Here is a 16,902-nt window from a genome sequence, read left to right on the forward strand (position 1 = left end):
TAGAGGCAATCGCGATAGTATAGAGGGCTTAAATGTTCGGCCATCATTAGCAAAAATATTATTTACTTACATATAGGTATATTAAACTCCAGAATGGGTTATTTTGCCCATAAAATATCTGTAGAACAGCAAATAAATAGAAACGGAAACTTAATCAACGTATAGTATTGACTGTGAAATTTAACCAAAAAAGCAATGGATAAAGTACAAAATATTTTCAAATACTGCCCCGGTTTCGGATAAAATGCCCATTGGTGCACCGTTAACCGTACAATACACCGCGTCAAGTTTCAGGGTTTATTTATAAACTGAAGCATGCGCGTACGCAGCGTGCTCTATTCAGTTGACAGCCGGGATTGTTGCGGGAACTATTGTGATTATATTACCTTTTATATCAGTTTTATCAGTTATTACTGACCTGTAATAGCTTAGTTTGATATAGCAGGTAAGTGTGTTTGAAAATTAATATTAATATAAGTAGGTATCGAGAAATAGAGGAATGAATTTCGTACGCGAAAATTAATTATATAGAGCTATATGTATAGGTATAGGATGAAGCATTGTCAAAAAAATTTATCGATGTCTAATTTTATAGATTGATTTTTTTATATGATTTTTCAATTGAAATTGAAACCTCAGAACAATTTTTAGCACAGAATATTTGCAGTTAATTTTATTCAGGCGTTTTTATTTACATCGTGATAATTATTAAAGTCTACATGCGTGTACGTGCAGTTTAACGCACGTTTAACATAACTACAGTCAATTAAATATATTGAAAATATAATGTAGGAAAATTAATTAAGAATTATTTCTTAACGCCGTATCCAGCCATGCCAGAAATCGGCTGCTGCGCAATCTGCCTAGAACCCACAGAGCATAAATGCTCCAACTGCCAAGCCGTCCACTACTGTTCCCGGGATCACCAGAAGCAAGACTGGAAGGTGCACAAGCACCGCTGCACCCCCGCGAGGGTGCGGGAGGACCCCAAGTATGGGAGGTACTTAGAAGCCACCAAGAATATTAAAGAAGGAGATATTATACTGAGTGAGGCGCCTTTGATCACGGGTCCAGCGCAGGTTTGTGATATTTTTGAGCAATTTGTTTCAAAATACATTTGTTTAATAATTACATAATACATTACAGTCGAACACGTTAATTACTCATATTAATTTTCATATTTTTATCGATCTCTTTCAATGTCTTATTGCCTGATTATTGTTACAGGTTACGCCACCAGTTTGTCTCGGCTGCTACAAACTTCTAGAAAAGGAAAAAGCCGTGTCTTGTGAAAAGTGCGGTTGGCCGTTCTGTAGCAAAGAGTGTACTCAAAAAGACGTGCATGAACCAGAATGCTATTTCACACAAAATAGAGGAGAGAAGGTAGAATATTTTTCTAGTCTATATATATTTATCTAACTATAGAAGTTTTACTACCATTGCAGCTGAAATAAAGATATGCACAGATAAGATTTTTCAAAGTTTAACTATTGTTTCTCGACATTAATAACATTCAGTTGTGTCATGGAAAAACCGTAGCGTAAGTAAGTAAGGTGACGATTTTGGTATCTTTGAATCTTGCCAAAGAAGTTTCACATCTGACACGTGTGCCCGAGCACACACTCTCTGTGTTAATTGTTTTCTTCACCGGTGATAAATAAAAGACACAGTTGAATAAATAAATATTTATTTATCATTCCTCATTCAAATTCTTCAGGTAACAATATCGACATACGGCACACCCCACCCGAACTACCAATGCATCACGGTCCTCCGCTGCCTGTACCAGCGGGACCACAACCAGAAGCTCTGGAGCAAGCTGCAGGCGCTGCAGTCCCATTGTGAGGAGAGACGGGATACTGACAAGTGGAATAATGATAGGAAGATGATTCTGGAGTTCATTTGGAAGTTCTTTAAACTGGAGACGGTGTTCAGTGAGGAGGAAATTATGAAGTGCTGTGGGGTTGTACAGGTACGATGAGATTGACTCTCTTTGCGTAATATTATGTACCTAAAAAATATTTGTAATTTTAGGCAAAAAGTTTACATCTTCATGGATCTTATTTTAATAATTTCCTGATGCTGACATTGCATCGAAACTAATCGTAATTTTTTATCAATAGCTGAACGACGCAACTTCGTCTGCTTTTAAACGAAATATTATTTTTTCTCGCTTTTGCAACATTTTTAATGTCCGGGAGAATAAAATACCAATTGCGTTGTAAAATGAGTTTATTTTATTCATATCAGCAACAATCACCATATTATACTATAACTTTATAAAAATATTTTAAATACTCATATTTGTTTTCAGATAAATGGTCACGAAGTGCCCCTCCTAGAGCCGGAATACGTGGCGGTGTTTGACAGGATTTCCATGGTAGAGCACAACTGCCGCGCTAACTGCAACAAGAGCTTCACTTCTAATGGAGATATTGTAAGTTATTACTATTCAATACAGTTTTAATATTATTTATTCTTGTATAAGATTCAATATTAATATCATTTCCAACACTTAGGTATTTGATACATAACGATATGCTAACGTATTTTCTTTTTATAAAGAAAATTATACGTGGATACATTTACAAATCGATTCAAACAATGATTATTTTGACCACGTTTTCTAGATCCTATGCGCCGGGTCGAACATCCCCGCTGGGTCCCACATCACCGTCTGCTACACAGACCCGCTGTGGGGCACGGAGGCGCGCCGCCACCACCTCGCTGACAGCAAGTTCTTCGAGTGCACGTGTGAACGGTGCTCTGATGTCACCGAGTTCGGGTCCATGTATAGCGCTGTTAAGTGTAAGAAGAAGTGAGTTTTCTGGATTACTACATTATTTTAATTATTTAAATCGTTTTAAAATTAATTTTTGCCTTTCACGTTAAAAAGAGTTGCATTTGTCAATTTTAACAGTGTTTATATGTATTGAGCAATTTATTGCCAAATTAAAAGTAACATTTTTAATTGCCTTCAATTAAAAATGTTACTCTTAAGTTTTAATTTGGCAATAAATTCTTATTTTTATTAGATTCATAAAAAAAGATCATTGTCATAAACACAAAGCTAAAAACGTACCTAAAATATTGTTATTCAATGATTAACTTTTTACATAACTGTAACTACATAAGCGTTCAAAAATATCATCAAACAAAATTATCCTATTAAATAGGTAATGCGTGTATTTCCAGGGATTGCAGAGGCTACCTCCTCCCACAGACATTCATCCTCCCCATCTTGCACAAAACAATATCTCCAGACCCAAAAACCCGCGGCTTAGACAACAAGTTCTGGAAGTGTTCCACCTGTGATGACGCAGTGTCTGATGCGATCATACAGCAGCTGTTACAGGATATCGGCAAAGAGTTGAGCGCTATGCCCAAAGGAGACCCGGATGCTTGTGAAAAGTACGTTTGTACTATTTGTACTATTATATAACTAACTTAATCTACTTGTAAATTTGTATATTTTACAAGGAGATTGAGTTGTTTTTATAGTGAGTAAATTACTGAAATGCTGGGTGTCACATGATAATATGTTTACATAATATATATGTCACATGTTACACTGATTATCTCAACGGCCAGATAATAATTGAAGATCTGTTTCGCAGGACACAAGCAATGATTCTTGTTTTTTAAGTGAAGCTTCTTTACGCGCGCTGAGAATAAAATTTTAAGGGTGCATCATGGCAATACCGTCAAGGGGACGAATTTGATATCTTAGAATCTTGCCATAGAAGTTTAACTTCTGACACGTGTGCTCGTCACGCACGTTCTTTTTCTTTGTCTCTTATTATTATTTCTGTTTCAATTATAACATTTTCAACCAAATTAAAGTGTTATTCATGAATATTGTTAATGAACGATATTGAGGATAGATATGACGTCTCATTTCAAGATATTTTCAGTTATTATGGTCAACCATGAAATTACCGTATGCCCCTTTTTTTGTTTTTTTTTTCAAGTGGGGAAATCTTGCCTAAGATACCCACGGCTCCCGGGGAAGGAGCCGTGGGTTATGTCAGATTCCTACCGACTAAAACCCCACCGTGTACCAACGCGCTGCTTTAGACGGGATGCGGGTACACATTCGCAATCTTCCGCATGTACCGTATGCCCCTACGAAATAATGCCCTTCCCAGATCTGTCATCCAAATAAACATCAAATATCTTCCAGGTTCATAAGCCACTGCAGCAGCTACTTACACGCGTCGCACTATTACATGACGGACGTGGGGCTGGCGCTGGCGCAGCTCGTGGGGCAGCAGGACGAGACGGGGCTCGCGGGGGTGACGGAAGATCGGCTGCTGCTGAAGACGCAGCTGTGCCAGAAGATCACCAATTTGTTGGAAATATTGGCACCAGGTAAGTGTAGTTTTTAAAAAGTACATACGTACAACAAAAACTTACCACTTGACATTAGAAATAATTTCATTTCTGGTTAAATTATCATAATTTTCTTTTCATTTCAAATAAAAAGCTCCACTAAGCTCTTAGGTTTCGTTTAATTTAAAGACAACAAACAACCTGTGTTAAGACAGTTAAGATTCAATATTTAAGAAAAATTTATTAGGTATTTAGCATAGCAGCTGATACAAAATCAATTTGTTCATTTTTTTGGCCCCTGAATAAGATGTGTGGTCAACTAAGATGGTCAACGTACAAATATTTATATTATAACAAGGTAGATGATGTCTAGTTTTGTTATTTTAATTACTTTATTTAATGTCTATAATGTATGAATTCTAGCTGAAACCCGCTTACGAGGCACCTTGCTGTTCGAGCTGCACGCGGCGGTCGCGGAGACGGGCCGCAGGAAGTCGCTCGAAGACGGGCCGTTGGTCATGCTGGGTTATGTTTCGGTATGTTTTTGTGTTTGCTGAATATTAAGGCAAATTTTTTATCTGAACTGAAAATCTCATACATTATCTTAACCTGTATAATATTTAATACCTATTAATATCTACTATTTACTTAAGTTATTTACGTTCAACTTATGGTGTAGGTACAATAAAAGAACATCTACATCAAAACTGCTATTCATCATCATCACCAAATAATATAAACAAAGTCGCTTGCTACTATCTCTCTGACCCTATGTTTGCTTACATCTATAAAACGTTAAAGTTTATGATGCGGTTTTTTTAATAGATAGAGTGGTTCGAGATTAAAGTATAAACATATCATATATGTGAAGTTTTAACAACGCGGGCGGAGCTGCAGGTGGAAAGCTAGTACAATACAGAGACATTAACTCCCAATGCACAATTCCACTACATCATCTATTTTCTTTAGGAATCACGCAAGATCCTGGCTGAGTCAGCGAACCTTCTCCGTCACGAGCCTCCAGAGCTACCCGAAGGTCAGGTAGCGCGGCAGGCCAGGATCAACCTCATACAAATGGACGAGCTCATCAAGAATCTGTCAAATGCTTTACCATCACCCCTTTAAATTGTGGATAGTTGAATAAATTATATGAAATAAGATGTGTGTATTATTTGTTGGAGTTGACATTATTCTACTTATAAGAATGAAATAAATTAGTAATGAAAATTCGTTATTTTGGAAAAAACAAAACATATATATTACTCTTACATTATGTGTATACAGTTAACGTAGATAGGTACTCAATACCTAGGCCCACAATAATTTTCGTATAAATTGTGTGTTTTTTTTTAAATGTATTATAATAATCCCAATAACTTATCTTAATCATAAAATTAGGCTATTTTAAAAATAATCTTCTCTGGGCTCTCCGCTAGACACAATGCAAATACTCTGAGTTATCTCTTTTTACGTAAGATAAGCTTGAAACACTCACAATTCACATGCAAATAAAATAATGTAATATACGTTAAATGGTACATATTATATAATACTGTGAAATACTTGTGGTGTATTTAAGTAGATATATAATAAGACCAAAATGTTGAATTCGACCGGCACGAGTTTATTTTTTTATGCTTACCAAAAACACACGTAGACAGAACTTCCAACATTGGGGAAAATATATAAAAAATAATTCCAAAAAGGTATCTACAATAAACTTAAATAACTAGGTATAACAATTGTATGGTTCGAACCATGTCAGGTGGATGTCAGCATAATAAAGAACAGTCAACAGACCCAGTAAAATCTGCTCCTATTTCCATTACAAAAAAATAAATCTATGCACATCAAAGTTTGATGTTGTATCTGTGACCACGCTGCTTAAAAAACAACTACTTACCTACTTTTTATTATTATGTTTAATAATAAAAAATCATACTTAATTCATACATAATAACGTCTGCAAGAAGTTAGATCTCGTAATATACGATGACCACTAAAACAAGTTTAAGCTAATTCATATTATATATCTATAACAACAGAGAAAACAATACAAGTAAAACCGCAGTAACAATTATTAATATCGTTAATCAAACAAGAAAACACCGACATGCTGTATCACTTATTGGGTCGGTATTGGTTCTCGGAAACTCGCGTCCACTATGACAAGTAACTGTTACTTCATGTAAAAAAGGATAACTTATTTATTGATAATAATCTCGAAAGATTCCGCTGTTTTGTCGAGCGTTGCTTGCACGCAGTGTGGTGCAATGGTATCAGTTTATTTGTAGCGTGAAAGATGCTGATTTAAATTTCGATAAAGTTCGTAAATGATTTGTACACTAAATATGTTTTTCTTGTGAACTAATTTACTTTACAGAAAATCTTATAATTTTGAGGAATTTCCTTTTAAAAGACCAAAGCAATAACAGATAACTCTTTAGTTAAATGGAATATAAATTTATTATTTAATCATACATATTATGTTGTAAGTATGTATTTGAAAAGTCACCTTTATTATTTAGATTCTAGTAACTAAGTATAAAAAGTAAATTGACGTCAGCAATTACTCACAGTACCTACCTTTCTAATAAAGAGTGGCAAAACATTGTACTTTCAAGTTCAACCAGATAAAAAAATATGCAAAATATAAAAAAAAATCTTCAACAGAACTGGACAAAGAAGAAATTAAATATCTCGTTAATTAACAATTCAATAATATTAATAAATATTGAAGATAATGATTTTAATTACAGCGCCATCTATTGTTAAAAAGCCTGCATTATATAGGAAACCAGATTAATACAATATGAAAACATAATATTATTTCTACAATACTTTTTGTATTTTAATTGATGTGTTTTAGTTTCCTATAATAAGTATTTTGAACAGTAACTTTTTTATTTGAAAATTTTAACATCTTTAATCTATTCATTCATACGTTTGCGTCGTATCAATTATTTTATACTCCTACGGTTTTAATCGCACAACTTCAAAAAGAGCTAGCAACAAATTAGTATGAAATCCCAGTGAAAATAAAAAGTAAAAACATGCATTCAAGTAGGTATATTACATTTTAAGCGCCACGTAAATAGATATTTAAAATGGAAATACCAGTAACGCCTGCGCAGTTCACATAATATTATATGATCATACAAGTACAAAACAAAATGATTACAAGGATCTTAGAAGGTTTATGTTTATGGTATCATTTAACGTGTTTATTATTACAATTTCAGCCAGAGTCTATCGCAAAGATCGCAGACGTAATAAGTACTTTGAACCTACAATATAATAAGTGCCGAGAACGGCCCGTAAAAAGGCGCCAAAATCCATGAGAACGTGTCGCGTATCACAATAAAATTATCACATTATGTAAATATTATCTCAGTAGTGACGGAATGCCATCTTTAGCTGAAAGTACAACGAAGCGGACGCGAGTCGCGAGCCAGTTACACCAAAAATCTATACGGAATTTATTCTAGTTTTGGAACGTGTATAGGATGTATGTGTGTTACGTGTGAATGGGAAATACGAAGGAGTAATAAATGGCATGGCCACAGAAGATACAACTACTCTATCTATTGAGGATCAAAGATTGTAACGGTTGACGCGACTTGAATGATTTAAGGTGAGATTTGGTTTGTAAATAATGAATACATATTGGATAAATTATTAAAAATGTTAAATAAATATAGATATATCCCAATATTCTAGGACTGTGATGGAAAAATATCACAGTACTGCAGTAGAAAATGCTCGCAGCATTTTCCGTCGGATGACGTGTCTATTCCACCTCCATAAAAAGAGTACATATTATAAATTGATGTTTACAACAATGCTTTCAAAAAAGAGAATAAAAAGTAGATAAAAACAATTTCGCTAATTTTTTAAATTATAATGTTGAGCTTTTGTTTACCTTTAGAGCTGTAAGGCGACAGGAGAAGCTGTAGGTAGTTGGGATAAGCTATGTTTGTATTAATTTAGCAATGAAACATACTAATAACTACTATAGCATATTTCTTTTAAATATCTACGATCTATAAGTATAACTGCTATATAAAATTCGCTAGATAATTAGTAGAATAATGGTAATTTAAAGAAACGTTCAAAAATTGATTTTTATAAATAACAACATGTAAGCGTAGGAGATTCTTAAAAATTGAAATGATACAGCAATTTTCATTGAGTTTGACATTCCCCAAACTTGAAGGGTAATAAATATTAGCACAATACATTAGTTTAGTTAAATAAGCGACGACAATGATTATAAAAGATGTTTAGACTACAATGAGAATTCGAAAGTACAGGTAGAGATTTTTTCCCCTTGTCTCCATGATTTTTGTACGGCGTTGCGGATTAATGGATTAAAAGCAGTATTGTAATAGTATGACACAGATGCCGTATAAAATCAAATGACCAAATTTACCCCGGCAATTGTCGGAAAATAAAAAGACTTTGTGGACCACCATTTTTGTACGGCACTGTGCGTTTTATTATTATTTTTAATGGATCTATCGGTGGTAAAGAATGCCGTACAAAAATTATGTGACCATAAACCTGTACTCTCGAATTCGAATTCTCATCTGCACTCAGTTACTTACACACAGCTTACAAGTGACGGCATAGTGCTGAATCTTATTATTTTATGCTCTTATATCGTTCTAGATAGGTCACCTGGTGGTTCAAATGACCCATAACTTTTTCAACATGGACCTGTAGTCTAGTTAACTTTGATAACAAAATTTTCGCGGAAGGAGAGATCAAACATACGTACTTAATATTAAAAAAAAGACGGGTTGCACTCCGGGAGTGCCGGCAGAAGTGAAAACTTGATTAGGTATTAACGTTCAGCATGTTTGATATTTTGGAATGGTATCCGTCTTACGCATGGAATATAAGGGCTAAAAAAAAACCATCCGTCTTACGCTTTTTCGATCAGGCCACGTGTCCTGACGCGAGTTTAAGATTTTATACCCAACGCCGCTCAAGAAGTTTTCACTTCAAAAATCTTTATACCTAATATTTCTACAGGTTGGAAGAATATATATTTAGATGCATAATAAATGTACTTAACAATTTTTACGCAGTAAGTTACGGAGTACGGTATATTACCTATTTGTTCTTACAATTGAAATTAGGAAGATGACAGCTTAGATAAGATAACTACGACGAAACATATTTATACTCAGTATTTATACATCAATTATAATTTAGTGTCTATTGTACCTATACATTTCCTTTTTTATGTAACCATAGACTGTACATATAAATTACAAGTAGGTAATATTTAAATAAAATATAGGTAACAAAAAAACCAAGATCTGAAAAAATATTCCTTGGAAATATTTTTTCTAGATTTTCTGCCCAGAATCAATGACTGTTAAGTTTTGATGTTATATTTACCTTATAATTAGCGGGTGCTATATAATGTATGAGTCTAATATATCAACGACACACTCAAGAAACTTCCAACTTAAAAATTACATAATAGTAATAATGTATGATAATTATGTATGATTTGGCAATGCTCCACAGTGCATAATAATGCTAAAGTGTACACCTAAAACAATTATTAATTATTTTGATTTTCATTGCAAGCTTTTCTGTCCGCTGCTGCATACAAACTGCATTGATGTCACCATATTAAATTTAAAATAATATGGTAAAAAAGTTACACAGGGATTGTCAAAGATTATCTAGCCCTAGAGTGTTTATCTTTTGAAACGCAATAGAAGAACTCTCTCATTCAAAAGCATCATAAAAAACCGAAAATATAAATAACATATAAAAGGTTAAATTTCCAGACTGACCGTGCAATGATATCAACGTACCTCTGGCTGCTGTTATGCTACGCCCAATACGCGAATTCCGATCTCCTGCAAGACTATGAAGAGATCAGCATCAGCCTGCTAACTCCACCAGTGGACGCGATCTCTATGGCCCTTCCAAATGACCTAGGCAGAGACGGGAAATCCGGCTGCCTGTGTCGAGGCAGTAAGAATAAAGATGTGATTGTGTGCTTTGGCAACTACGAATGCAAGAAAACTCCTTTGGTACGTATCTTAAACAAGAAGGTAAAACTGTACATTATAGGGCGTGGAATTTGGGGGTGGTGGGGGGTAAAAGTTTGCGCGGTGTGAAATTTCAGATTTAGGTTCCATAGGACAATAGCTAACCACAAAAAAATTTACGACTCTCCACGCCCTATAATGTACAGTTTAGCCAACAAGAACATAATTTGGGAATTCTGAACACCTATATCCTAAAGTTTCCAATCTCGTTACATGTTATCTGAATACTGAAACATCAAGAATTGCAAACAAAATCCAAAATTTCACTAAAGGTAATTAAATGTTTTCTATCTAGTTAGATGCCGTTTAATAAACCTACTGATTGAAATCCAGCCATCCAAATCGAACATTTAAATTCCTCGTAGTTTGTGTTTCGTAGTATAACTTTAAATTCTACAACTACATTACTTCTTCCATTATTGTCCACGTACCGAATTTAGTTTAGGTACTTATATATATATACTAATATTATAAAGCTGAAGAGTTTGTTTGTTTGAACGCGCTAATCTCGGGAACTACTGATCCGACTTGAATAATTCTTTCAGTGTTAGATAGTCCATTTATCGAGGAAGGCTAAAGGCTATATTATATATCATTACGCTAAGACCACCAGGAGCGGAGCCACGCGGGTGAAACCGCAAAACGCAGATATTTAGAAATAATTATTGACATGGCATCTTTAATGAAGCACACACACACATACACACACAAGTTTACACAAAAAATTCATTTCCAGCATGATAAGTTGATATGACTCATCATAAAACCCAGTATAGTTGCATTTATCTTCCTATAGAATTTCTAGTAGGTACAATATTTGGAAAATTTACTGTGATGAAGTAAACTTCGCTAAATGTTATCAAATGTGAGAAAACATCAATAATCTATGTAATCTCGGTGTTTATATGAACAACATAGGGCGCGTATGCATGTGCTGTATGTATTTAGTCAATTACAAGTTAATTTACAACAACAATAATTATTTTCTTAGAAATATTCTCGATAGTACACGAACTATACATATACTTATATATTGCGTCTATGATATTATTGCTATGAAAGTGAAAAGGCAAATAAGATAATGATATTAATATGCCTTTTAATGTTGTTGTCTCGTATTTTGTAGTCATGTTTGCAACAATCATATTTTGCCTGTCCAAAATCTTTGTAACCCTGCAATCTGCTCTCCAGACACAGATAGAGACACTAGCTAAATTACTGACTCGAATTAGGTAGATACATATTATTATGTTACTATATTTTCTTAAACTCTATCCATATCCCGTTCGTTTATTTGCATTGTCTGTATATTCATTGCGGATATTGTTAATATTACAATATCATAAATATTAATAAATAATAAGCAAAAAGACATAATTTTTATTTGACCCAAATTTGACCCATGCCAGGTCTGATCTCAATATTATTGTGCTATTACTTAACTTATGTCAAGAGAAAATATATTATTTCGTGTAATCCGTTGTCACGACGCGGATGAATGACTTTAATGGCACAAGTTTTAAGAATTTCTAATTTTTATAAACGTGAATAATATACGCATATCATAATTATAACATAAACAGGTAAAAGGACAAAACATCTTTATTCTTATCACTACATAAATAATGAAATATCAATCAACATTAAATTTAAAAAACAAAACAAACTAACATTGTTATCTTAAAATCTAAGGTGCTTACTGATATTGGGTAGAAACGGATGTATAATGTTTCATGTTTCAATAACATTCACCTCTACAATATTTGAGTATGTCATACAAGTTTTGTTAGTTAAATCTTTATAAATAAACCTTGACACTTAATTGGCACAGATGATGAAACAAAAATTTGAAAACATCTTCGCCGTCTTCGATACATTTAATAATATTTTAAATTACCTTCCTATGCTATAATAGTGCCACGTGTTTTTTACAGTTCAACCAAATCTCAAACTCAAACTCAAACTCAAACATTCATTTATTCAATTAGACTACTATTTAGTAGCACTTTCGAATCGTCATTACATAGTATTTTTAACATTTACCACCGATTCGGAAAGCAGTATCTATGGAGAAGAATCGGCAAGAAACTCCATAGTTGCTCTTTTAAATAATGCCAATAAATTTACATAATATGTAACTTATATCTACCTAACTACATAATATACCAAAGAACTGTCCTGTGGTTTTTACGCGACAACCCTCCATGGGTCTTTATCGTCCATATATTCCTGAATACTGTAGTACGCTCTCTGAACTAGTACATTTTTTATGTAAGTTTTAAATTTAGAACTACTAAACTCTTTAATATTGTGAGGAATTCTATTGTATAAGCGTATACCTTGACCCATAAATGAATTTTTAACTTTAGCTAATCGGAAAAATTTCAATTCTATTCTTGTTCCTTGTGCCATAATCGTGTCTATCTCCTACTCTTGTGTGTAAGTCAGAGCTTTTGTGTACATGCAAAATATTATTAAATATATACTGTGATGGTACAGTAAGGATACCGTACAGTAATCTAACTCTACCAAAGTTAAACTATTAACGTGTTTATCTCGTTTGCCTTTGATAAACATCTTACTAAAATAATTATACGTACAGAGTATCAAAATACAAACACTACGTATTTTATTGTCTATTGAGAGTACTTGTACAATCGCAATTGCCTCCAGCAAACTATATGCTTATCATAACACAAATTCCGAGGGTTAACCTGTGGATGAATCAATTGCAACACAATCTTGTATATAGTACTTAAATGTCATTATGTTTTATTATTTTATCAAATAAGAATAAAATAAATGCGTTTAGTAGGTACATATAAAACAAAATATAAAGAGACCATAAAAGATATTTATTCTTTACCTCTGCATGTGCAAAACTTGTAAAATACATACCTTTTTCATGCCGTCTTCTTATCTGTTTTACTTTCTATTTCAGGTTAATTTGCGAACGGCCACGGAGTTGATTATAAGAACAACGATTATATCTGAAATATTAATCGGAGATCTAGATACGTATTACAACTTGAAGGTCTTAAGACTCGATGGTAACAGTAGACTGCATAGTTTGGAACCAGGCTTATTCAGAAACTTATCTAGTCTGGAACAACTGTCTATTTCGTATAATACTCAACTGCATTCGATTCATGAAGGCACATTTGAAGGATTGATAAAACTCCACAATCTTACTTTAATAAATAATGGGTTTAAAAACATTGCTGCGTTAACTCCAGCATTTAAACCGGCAATTTTGCCTAATTTAAAAGCGTTGGATCTCTCCGAAAATGCTTTTGGAGAATTTTCAGAATCCGCTTTTCATCCCATGGAGGGAACATTACTGAAGAAACTTGATATTAATTTATGCAGGCTGGATTTTATTCATCCCAATAGTTTTTCAAAACTAAAAATGTTGACTGAACTGCGTATTGGCGAAAATGACTTGTACTCACAGACAATTATAAGATTCCTAATTAGTATGAAAGAAGATAACATTAACCTATCATATCTTGACTTATCGAGTATGGGATTCAGAAAACGACCACCAGAAGATTTAATGAAAGTTATTGCAAATTCATCAATCACGAGACTGAGTTTAGCGGACAACCAATTCGAAGTTATTGACGATAATGATTTTCCATACATGCCAAACATAGAGATTATGGATTTAAGAAGAATTTTGGCCATGTCGGTCGGACATGATGCTTTCCACCCCAGTAAGTTTCCTCGATTACGAATACTTTTACTGAGTGGAAATAATTTACCTGGCATTCATTTGAAGCATATATCTAATCAACAGCTCCTACTGCTAGATTTGTCATCAAACAAGGGACTAGATTCGAGACCAATGTACTACGAAATTGATCGAGGAGTCTTTAGTGAATGCAAGGAGTTGCGATTCCTTAATCTAGCATTTAATAGAATGAAACATATATTTAATCATACATTTATCGGGCTTAGCAACTTGAGAATCCTCAATATGGAGAATGGTACGATTTTTCACATCGGAAACGGAACATTTAAGCCAATGAAACACTTGGAGTACCTTAATTTAAAGAACAATCCATTGACTGCAAATGAAAATCTTACAAGTGCCAAATTCGAGGGTTTGAACGAATTGAAAGTACTGATCATGAAGAATTGTGGTATAAAACGATTCAACGACGATGATAACATTTTCGAAATGATGCCAAAGTTAACGCATTTAATTCTCTCTGATAACCAATTATTTTATATCACACCAACTTTATTAAAACCACTAAAACTTTTAAAAGTTTTGGACTTGAGTGAAAATTTGTTTGTGTCGTGGTGGCAGCCCCTATTTTTAGCCTCCGGAGTGCAGCCTAAAAAGTTATATCTAATGAATAACAAAATAACGCATTTCACTTTGAGTATGATCGAAGACATCAACTATTTATTAGAAAAGAATGGCAACGTTACAGTGGAAATCGATCTTGCTGATAATTTATTCGTTTGTGATTGCAATTCAATGTACAAGACCTACATGTGGCTACAAGTGAACGGTTCTCTCATATTGAAGCAATACTTTGCCAATTCCAATATAGTATGTAGCAGCCCTGATGTTTGGGAAGACCGCAGAGTCGCCGACTATATTGCTTCTATAAAGAGTCTTCGTTGTTTAGTTTACCAAAATATTTCCAATATCATGTTGCTAGTTTGGACAGCACCATCATTAGTTACAATTGCTCTCCTTTTATTCATAATAATAGTATTGTATAAATATAGAATTTATATAAGATACTGGTTATTTTTAGCGAAAGTTGCGTTAGGTCGTAAATTTATAAAGAAATCCCTCCAAGCGAAAGAACCGAAAGGATACAAATACGATGCGTTTGTGTCATATTGCAACGACGACAGAGACTTTGTTTTAGAAATGATATCCCAGTTAGAATCAACACCGCCTTATTTGAAATTATGTATTTACGAAAGAGATTTTGAAATAGGTTCTTTTATATCTGAATCTATATTAGGTAGCATTAATGAAAGTAGGTATATAATTTTGATAATAAGTAATAGTTTTGCTAAATCCCAATGGTGTAGATGGGAAACGCATTTGGCTGAATACCATAGATTATTTCTAGATGATGGTACGCCTTATGACCCCGTAGTGTTGATAAAGAAAGGTGAGGTCGACAGCAAATACCTCACAACTACCTTAAAGTATTTATTAAAAACGAAGATATATCACTCATGGGATGAAGAAAACCCTGAAGAATTTTTCAAGAAACTAAGAAACGTGTTGGTTAAAAATAAATGATTCATAAAAAGATGTCTTTTATTTAATCGCACTGGAAAATACCGGGCACTTATTACGCGACTTTCGCCTCTCTCAGGTAAATAAGTCGATAAATGGTGATTTCGTTTGCTCAGTGAAAGTGCTCACAGATATAATTCGCACCGGTTTCTTAACCTGCACTTATTTTACAGTGTATAATAATTATTATTAAGTGAAAAACCATTCAAGTATATTGCACCAGATATGTATAGTAACTGAATAGTGCGAATGTTACACAAAAATCACACGAAAATCACCACGGTTATATAACCGTGGTGACTTTACAGTGTATATAGGTACACTCGTCACAAAAGTGTCTGCATTTAAATGTGTGCATGAAAATAATATTTTAATAATAATAATATTAAAAGTTCTAGAGTGCGTGAGTTAGTAACGTAAGATGTTTCTTCGGAAACATGTCAAGAGTCCCTAGGTATTACATAAACATACTAAAACCCCGGGACACTAGGAGGAGCCCCGGAGTGGGCGGAAGGGGGGAATGGGTCCATTTTTTCATTTTTCGCTTAAATCTCAAAAACGGTACATGTTAGAGAAAAACTTTCAAGGAAAAGTTGAAAGGCCATAAAATTATCTACAAGTTGTACCTAAATCACTTTTTCCTATATCCTACCGTTTCTGAGTTACACGCAGTAAAAAATGATTTTGGCTCAAACAACTTCCCCATACTACATACCCATGTTTATCACATCAATCGATCAAAAAATATTTCTTTCTTCCAAAAAACTCAAATGTGATAAAACTTTTGCTAATTACTTTAGAATACAACAACAGATTATATTATTTATAAGATACACAGATTATCAAAGTACACATCGTAATATATCAATCATTGCATAAGAATTTGCTCTACATAGAGACAATATAGAGACGATGTGGATTATTGTAGAGCTGTGTTGTAGAATGTAGAGCATTTATGAGGTATTTGAGAGGAAGCCTGACAAGGTGGCTTTGTAGCAAATGTCAAAGCAGTGTCATTTGTTTAAGTGTTGCGTTCATTTTAAACTAGGATTAGACTTTCAATAGGAGAGACAAGCACATAACAATGAGTAACACGCTTGTATGTTGTGAATACCCAACTTTAAGTAATAGGGACTTTATTTATTTACTGACTAAACAATCTTTTATTTAACGATATGTTGGAATAATAATTACCTATCACTGAGAAATAGAATTTTT

General features: G+C 33.7%; 2 protein-coding genes across 2 annotated transcripts; both read left to right on the top strand.

Moving 5' to 3' along the window:
• Positions 1–394: 394 nt before the first annotated feature.
• LOC149900960 (SET domain-containing protein SmydA-8-like) lies at positions 395–5,490 on the top strand. The gene is made up of 10 exons (XM_090111709.1): positions 395–445; positions 832–1,079; positions 1,228–1,383; positions 1,718–1,972; positions 2,315–2,437; positions 2,631–2,818; positions 3,196–3,411; positions 4,184–4,371; positions 4,756–4,868; positions 5,302–5,490. Exons 2-10 carry the CDS (start codon positions 834–836, stop codon positions 5,455–5,457), a joined length of 1,641 nt encoding a protein of 546 aa, XP_089967835.1. The 5' UTR covers positions 395–445; positions 832–833; the 3' UTR covers positions 5,458–5,490.
• A 2,205-nt stretch (positions 5,491–7,695) lies between these two features.
• LOC149900961 (toll-like receptor 2 type-2) lies at positions 7,696–15,691 on the top strand. Its single transcript, XM_090111912.1, has 3 exons — positions 7,696–7,966; positions 10,143–10,391; positions 13,351–15,691. Exons 2-3 carry the CDS (start codon positions 10,155–10,157, stop codon positions 15,685–15,687), a joined length of 2,574 nt encoding a protein of 857 aa, XP_089968038.1. The 5' UTR covers positions 7,696–7,966; positions 10,143–10,154; the 3' UTR covers positions 15,688–15,691.
• The last annotated feature ends 1,211 nt before the right edge of the window (positions 15,692–16,902 follow it).

The sequence above is a fragment of the Colias eurytheme genome, chromosome 17 (genome assembly GCF_061535395.1).
Source record: "Colias eurytheme isolate Ceu_HAF_F1 chromosome 17, ilColEury1 Martin Lab GWU primary, whole genome shotgun sequence".
Taxonomy (NCBI): Eukaryota; Metazoa; Arthropoda; class Insecta; order Lepidoptera; family Pieridae; genus Colias; species Colias eurytheme.